Source organism: Alligator sinensis, unplaced genomic scaffold, assembly GCF_000455745.1.
Source record: "Alligator sinensis unplaced genomic scaffold, ASM45574v1 scaffold379_1, whole genome shotgun sequence".
Classification (NCBI taxonomy): Eukaryota; Metazoa; Chordata; order Crocodylia; family Alligatoridae; genus Alligator; species Alligator sinensis.
In genome coordinates, this window is record NW_005842001.1 from 1877724 (window position 1) to 1885654 (window position 7931).

The 7931-nt window shown below is 36.8% G+C and overlaps 1 protein-coding gene across 5 annotated transcripts in view; it reads right to left on the bottom strand.

Annotated features, from left to right (window-relative positions):
- Positions 1-2939: 2939 nt before the first annotated feature.
- Positions 2940-7931, bottom strand: part of FNDC3B (fibronectin type III domain containing 3B) — a 354529-nt gene continuing 349537 nt past the window's right edge. For all 5 annotated transcript variants that reach the window (XM_025201761.1, XM_025201760.1, XM_025201762.1 and 2 more), the window contains one exon: positions 2940-5620. In XM_025201761.1, coding sequence (XP_025057546.1) covers positions 5309-5620 — 312 coding nt within the window. In that variant the 3' untranslated portion in view covers positions 2940-5308. The remainder of the gene's footprint in view (positions 5621-7931) is intronic.

Sequence of the window (7931 nt, forward strand, 5' to 3'; positions counted from 1 at the left end):
GTAGCAGCACCATAAAACATCATACCATACTATCTTCTAAGCAAATCAGAACCTGCCATTTTACCCTAGGCCCTCATGATGCTAATATAAACTGTTGGGATGTGCGATTAACAAAGAAGAAAGTTTGATCCTTCCTATAAAATACAATGATTATTATTCAGTTGAAAAATCTGAGCCTTACATTGGTACCATCTTGGTAACAGCTGGAAAAAAGAACAAGGAGAAAATGCTGAGAGGTCGAATGAGAATAAATGGTTAGTTTTTCTTGAAAAGGGCATACCTATTCAGTAAATTGTAGTAATGAACAAATACATATAAAATAAACCGCAGCATGTATACAGTGCTTTTGAGCTTCAACACAGTGTAAAATATGCATAAATTATTTCAAAACAAACACAAACATTTCTGGGGAGTTCTTTATAACAAATGAGATAAATTCTATTTAATTGCCGATTCAGTGAGAAGATCCAGCCATTCTTAAAAACAACCCCCCCCCCCCAAAAAAAAACCCCTCACAAATACTGATGTACTTTCATATGCCTCGTTTCACCCGTTCTTCAATATTTCAGAAAAATATTAAAGCAAATAAAAATATTTATGAACTTGAGTTTTAGGATTATTTCCCATCAGCTTTCGATTCCTAGTGGTCAGCACTTACTAGAACAGAATGGCCAGGGGAACTGGCTACCAAAATATATAATCGATGGGAAGAATTTAGCAGAATTCATAAAGAAGGTATTATGGGTAACAAGAACATCCCGAGTCTGAGATGCCCTTTTTTGTCAGAGATAAACCCATAATTTAATTTCAAGGGATCCAGGAGAGATTTTCTGCAAGGACAATCTACAGCTTTCTCCCACTCACCTAATTCTGACAAGGAGACCAGATGCTGGGCTAAATGGACCGATGGTCTGACCTAGTTTGGTAATGTCCATTTTCTTGTGTAACACAAACCAACATCGCCCTTTAGTTTGCATCCTCCTGCACGTAGAAACAGCATGGATGGTGTGACAGTGGCCCTACCACTGGAAAAAGGGTTCATAGTAATTTATCTTCCTCCCTTACCTGGCTAAGTATCTGGCACTTCTGGGACAGGTTTTGAGTGCGTTTGGTGAATTCTAGCACTTATCCAGCACTTTACAAGCCCAAACTTCATGACACAAGTCTGTATCACTTCCAGTTTCACACAAGGGAGCAGCACAGAGGTAAGAGCCTGTATTTTAAATATGGATGTATAGGAAACCATATGCACCTGAATCCATGCTTCTGAAATTAAGTGCCTAGCTTTAACACCAAGTTTCAATATTTTGACATGCCCGTATTTAAGGCATTTCAAACTAAACTGACTCCTTGACAAAGCCAGCTGCTGTCAATAGCAGTCCTTTCACTCCCATTAATAGGTGGTTTAGAGCAAAGCCTTAAGGCACCTAAGAGTCATGATAAAGAATGAAGCCCCATTTGGATATCTGCCAACAATTTGCTTTTCAGTGGAGAGGAGAAGGCACCTGCAGTGTGTTCCAGGTTAGCTTGAGAAAGGAGATCCCATGCTTGGAAACAAGGCTTGACCCATGCTTGGGGGGAGGTATCTGTATTTGCCCAGGTACCAGAGGCCAACACACCTGCTGCTGATTTGTCTGATTCGTAATCACGCCATGTCAGCACACTGGCCACCTTTCCAGCAGACTGGTCATGAAGATACAAGAAGGTGGAACTGTTCTACTGGGTGAAGCAGTATGAGAGAGACAAGGGGATGGGACAACATTCACTGAAAAACAAAGGAAAAAAGCCAGAGTTCATCCAGGTTGCTCATTTCTATTTTAGTGAGGCTTAATTAACCCAAGGCTGATTTTAGTGATCTGGTGGGATTACAGCATCCATTAGGATAACTACAGAAAGCTAATGGCCTTTGACAACCACTTAACATGCACTCTCCTAATAGCTGGTAAAGATAATCCTGATATGATCACAGGAGAGGCTAACTATCATACTAAACTCAAAAGGGGAACATGAGCCTTGCTCAAAAATGGAAAATCATTAAATTTTCAAACCAGCAGTTGATTCACAGCTCTTTATGTTAACTTTACATTGCTGTAACTCCATTATCTGATGGGAACAGCAGGAAAAAATGTGAATGGATGGAGAGCTTTAAGTCAGAAATCATCTCTGCTCATGTCAGAAAGAATTAAAACATTTATTGGGCATAAATATATTACATATACACTACAGATACAGTTAAGTCTTACATACATAGCGTAGTATTTGCAAAATCTATACATTAAAATTGATATGGCAGTTTTAATACAATGCTTATGAAATAGTCTAAAATTTACAATACAAGAAAAACTTATGATTATTTTTCTCTTAAAGTTGAAAAGCTTGGAATGTATGTTCCCATAGTGAGGTAAAAACATTTTATTTTATTTTTTCAATTTAAAGAATTGTGCAAGGATAACGTTCATACACATTCAATTAGGGCACTTCTCAATTGTGACATTGAATACTGAACTACTGTAGCCAACAAAACAGATTAGAAAACTACATTTCAAGTTCAAAAAGAAAAAAGGCAGATAATATAAAATGTTTCTTTCCTTTTTAATAATTTTTAAAATACTTATTTTTCCTTTTTTTTTTCCTTTTTTTTTTCCTGTAACAATTTCATGAAGAGCAGAGGGCTTTGGAATTTGGTTCATATGAGGAATATTTCCTGGGCCAAGGAAGGGTATAAAGACAGAGAAAAACCTGAAGCATCAGTAAACTGCATTAATTGGTAATGGAAGTACAAACGGGAAAGGTTTAAACCTGTAACACTTTATTTTATGTTTACATTAAAGATGAATTATAACAGAATTGCTATGGCAATATATACAACGTAAATGAAGATATAAAATTAACTTATTTTGGGCCTGTTCCAAATCCCATAAAAGTCTTTCACCATTACCTTCAATGGGAGTTGAGCTGGATTTTTTGATTGTTGTCATTACGATGAGATACCAAATGAATCAGTCATGTCAGAAACACTTCACAAAGTGTTACAGGTTTCTGTTCTCTACACTTCTGCTTGCTGCTACACCCCATATATGCAACATTTTGAAACAAACAAATTACCTAAAGCACATTAAAAAAAAAAATGTATTACAGTATTGAAAAAAAAAAAAAAAGACGCCAGGCCTGGATTTTGGAGCAGCAATGCTAAAAGCGTATTCCAAAATAAAAAAGAGAATCTATTCAAATGTGAGTTTCCAAATCACTGTGTTTTTCATTGTTTTAAAAAATACACCTGATCTCCCCCTGTTGAAAACAGTTGCGTATGCTTTGCTCAAAAAATACAGAAGTAAGGCAAGGTCACAACATTTCCATATCACAAATAAATTTAAATAAAATGTAAATAAATTTGACAAGCCATGACTTTGGCAGAAACAAAAAAAATATATATATTTAGTTCAATGTCATTAGTCTGCAAGGCTAAATTAAACTAATTATAGTCATTAACAAAATACCAAACATTTCTAATATTTGCTACATCTAGAGGCACACAGAAGAAGTCATTGATCTTAGCACTTTCTTTCAAGAGATGATTATGCTTTTTGGATACATGTAAACGTTTCAATCACTGATAATGGGTTTTTTTTGGCATTGAATGCACTAGATGCTCCCATCTTCAAAACACAAGAAAACATAAGAAGGTTAATAATACTAGGAATGCTGCCGGGTGAAAAAGTGGACCTAAAAAGTACGACAGTATAAAACAGACAAAATATAACATGCTACAAGAGGGAAAAAATTAGTACATAAGTACACTTTTTATTTTTTATTTTTTTTTTTACAATAAATAAAAGATTGCACTGTAATTGGCATTTAAAGTACTGTATGCAGTATATAGTATAAATAAACCTAAAACAAAATAATGTTGGTTTCCCCATTACTTTGGTTAAGGGAATAGTATGCTAGTACAGGACACTGAATCTTAGACAACATAGAGCATGAAATAGCTATGACAAAAGCAAAATCAAAATATAGCAAAAATATACAAAAACAAGAGGCAGGGAAATACATGGTGTGTGTCTGTTGCACCCTTTTGGAATTGATTTGCACCTCCAGCTCATTTAAGTCCCTGAGGTACTCGCACATTGTTGACTTCAATATAAATAACCCAAATGACTTTGTTAAAAATCTAGTATCTCCATGAATTAAAACATGTATGTCTGGGCCACTGCCGCAAGAACAAGAAAGATAAATCTGGATCACTCTGATTTCTGCAATGTATCCAATATTTTGATGCAATAATAGGAATATAGGCATCAAATGAATTATCTGGTCTTATAACGGATACCGCCAAGAAATGGAGCCTTCTTTAAAAGTGACTGATTGACTAAAATGCTGCTTGTGGGTGTAAATCTTACATGATCAGTAGAGGCAGTAAGCTGTCACCAGCTCCAATTACATAAATCAGACTGAACGTAATAGAATACAACAATATCTAGTGATTAGATTAGGAGTAGTTATATACAATGACAAATAAACAGGGTCAAGCAGCTTTTAACAGCTGAACATGGGAATAACTAACTATTGCACAATGCCCTCTTAAAGTTACTGCTATGAATCAAAATGATTAAAAAAACCTAATGCTTCATAATTTATATGCAGTTTGGCTTTGATTTCTTACGTAGACAATTCATAGTGTTGTAACTGTAAAAGTAACAGATCATTAAAAGTTTTTAGACTGCAGTATATTGTTTTGATTTAAATGCACTAAGCATAGTTAAAGTAACTGAGTGTACACTGTATCTTGAAAAAAACTGGGGCAAATGTATTGTAGTGAATAATCATAGGTAACATTGATAATACTGGTCAATGAAAACCTGGTACTGCTGACTAACACTTCATTCTAGCCTTACCACTATACACACTTGTGATTAATGTTTACAGATAAAGAAGAGAAAAGTAGTGACTGATGATTATAATTTGCTAAAAAGTAACAATACAGGAAAGACTGTAAGGACTTCTGTGATAAAAAATAAAACAATGAACAGCAAATTGGTGACAATTCTGAAACTGTGAAGGAAAAAAAAAAACACGTTGCTTTTGTTATCTGGTTCATTTCTCCAGTTTGACCACTTCCAAGTTTTGAATTTCAAAAAGGTGCATCAAAACACTGATTTATCTTTCTTAGCTAGAACTGTAAAAACAAGAGAAATATATAAAATGCATGGTAGAACAAAAAGATTTCAAAAAGGAATATCTGAATAAATGTGTGGATTATAATGCGTAGCATTAGTTAAATTCATACTTCAAACTGTCATTGGATTCTCTACTTCATAAAGAAGTATTGTAATATAAAGGCAAATACAATTGACAAAGTTGCAAAGCCAATAACAATTAGGGCTGCAAACTGTTCATCAGTAGGCATCATGCTCTTTATCTTAGGATCATCTACACTTCCCATTTCCCCTGAAAGCATGATCTCACTTCGCTGGAGTAGAAAGGCAACAGATGGGCTGAAAGGTCCACTAAGTTCCTGCGAGGTATCCAAGCATCGGCGGCATACGCAGACGCGGAACCGGTAGTCTGTGTTGACCTGAAGGCCTGAGATTTGGAATGTCGTCTCATCTCCCTTGTAGACCTTCAAAAACATTTTTTTAAAAAAAGTGTCAGTCAACTACAGAAAGCAGCAATAGTCTTTCTTGTGTTAATGGTTCTCTCATCTCAACATCAAAAATACCATTGTGCTATCCGGGACAGAACATCATTTGCGAGAACTATGGATTGCAAATATTTAATTTCAGATGCAATCATCAACGTTTTATGAAACCTACCGTCTTGACTCGGTCACGTTCAAATGAAGACAGGGAACTTTTTGGGTCTGCCACAATTTTGACCAGAGCTTTGAAGTGGACTGCAAAATCTGAACCCCTTTAAAAAGCATTCCAACTACTTCTCTGGAGATTTCAACATGCCCCGAGTAGGTTACAACAGTGAGAACGTGGAGCATAGGGGAGCGCATAAGAAATGACCAAATATTGCAATTCTTGTAATATACTACCCGAGAATATATTTTTCAAAAACAAAAAGAAAAAAACAACAAGGAGAAGAGATTTTAAGCAGTAACTCAGTCTCAGGAAGCAACAGTTTGTGCATGAAGAAACTAAAATGAGCATCATTAAAGTCAGGCTTTAACAGAACAACAATATAAATTCATATTTGGGCTGTATTCTGCCTATCAGGCATCTGACTCACAACTCTGATGGCTACACTTGGCCAAGAAATGAAGAAAAATCACAAAACCAATTTACCGAAAAATAGCCTTAGACAAATCCTAAATTAGTTACAATGCTTGCTTCCATGCAGTCATTTTGCAGCCACTTTCTTCAGCTTTCCCTTAGGAGCCAATGCTTGACCTATACGTAGCATCTTGAGAATTAGTAAAACAAGAAAAATCTCCCCTCCATTGCACCTTATCCAGTCTCGTAACGTACCCAACACTTCACCTATTTATGCTAATAAGATTCAGGGAATTCATGACTCAGAGGGTGTGAATCACTACAAGAGAGAATACGTGAATCATGAATCTGCACACACACCTAGGAGCAAGAACTGAGACAGAACTGAAAAAAGTGAAAGGGATTTCTTTGTGACCTCTCCAAATAAAACAATACATGTAGAAAAATTGATAAGACTAGAATTTTATCGAATACTGAAATACAATAAATATAATATGTTCCATGGTGCTTAAATTGCCTGAACAACAACTAACATATGCTTCCTTCTCCTCAGCTCTTGAAGATCTTTTCTTGCCTCCTTTTTAACCAGTTTCCCTTTTCCCCCAAAACAGGAATAGGAAGCTGCTAATACCCTCTGTTCTCTTGCAGAGATGAGTTCTAGTTTCTCGATGGAAAACAAGAAAAAACTTAAAATGCAAAAATGGACATTTTCTTCCATGTAGATTTAGAATCTGAAATAGAACATCAAACACCCAAATGAAGGGGAGTGCTCAGGTGAGGAGACCTTCACTTGAATAGCGCTCTCATCTTCCAATGTGTTCCCAATTCTTCCGGTTTGTGTTGTCTGCAAACTTGCCCAAGAAGCTGTCTTAACATCCAAATCATTAATAAAAATGTTGAACAGCACTGGGCTCAGAACAGACCCCTGTGGGACTCCACTCAAAACTTGCTGCCATTCTAACATTGGCCCATTAATCATTACCCTTTGCTTACAGCATCTGAGCCAGTTATCTATCCACTTTGTAGTAGTTTTATCCAGCCTGCATTTTTCCAGTTTGTTTATGAGGCTGTGCGGGATCTTGTCAAAAGCCTTGCTGAAGTCCAGTTACACTATATCCACCGCATTACTTCTATCTACCCAAGTAGTTACGTTATCAAAGCAGGAGATCAGGTTTGTTTGACATGATTTGTTTTTCATAAATCCATGCTCGCTGCTTGTGATCAGTCTTTCCTCCTCCAGATACTTGCAAATGGCCTTCCTTAGGATATGCTCCAGTAACTTCCCTGGTATTGAGATGAGGCTAACCAGTCTGTAGTTTCTTAGGTCCTCTTTCTGGCCTTTTTTAAAGAGGGGTACCATACTGGCCCTTTTCTAGTCCTCTGGTATCTGGCCCATCTCCCACAACTTCATGCAGATCACTGCCAAAGGCTCCGAGGTCAGTTCCTGCAGGACCCAGGGATAAGGCCCACCTGACCTTGCCGACTTTAATTCATTCAGATCCAAGAAAAGCTCTCTGACTGTCTCTTCTGTTATCTCGTCCCTCAGCTTGCCCCCTTCCTTATCCAGATAATACCTATTAGGTGTCTGGCAGCTTAGTTATTTTGTGAAGACTGAGGCAAAGTACCTGTTGAGTAACTGCCTTCTTTGTATCTTCAGTTAGGGGTTCCCCCTGGTTTGTTAACAGAGGACCCACAGCTTCCTTCATAGGTGGA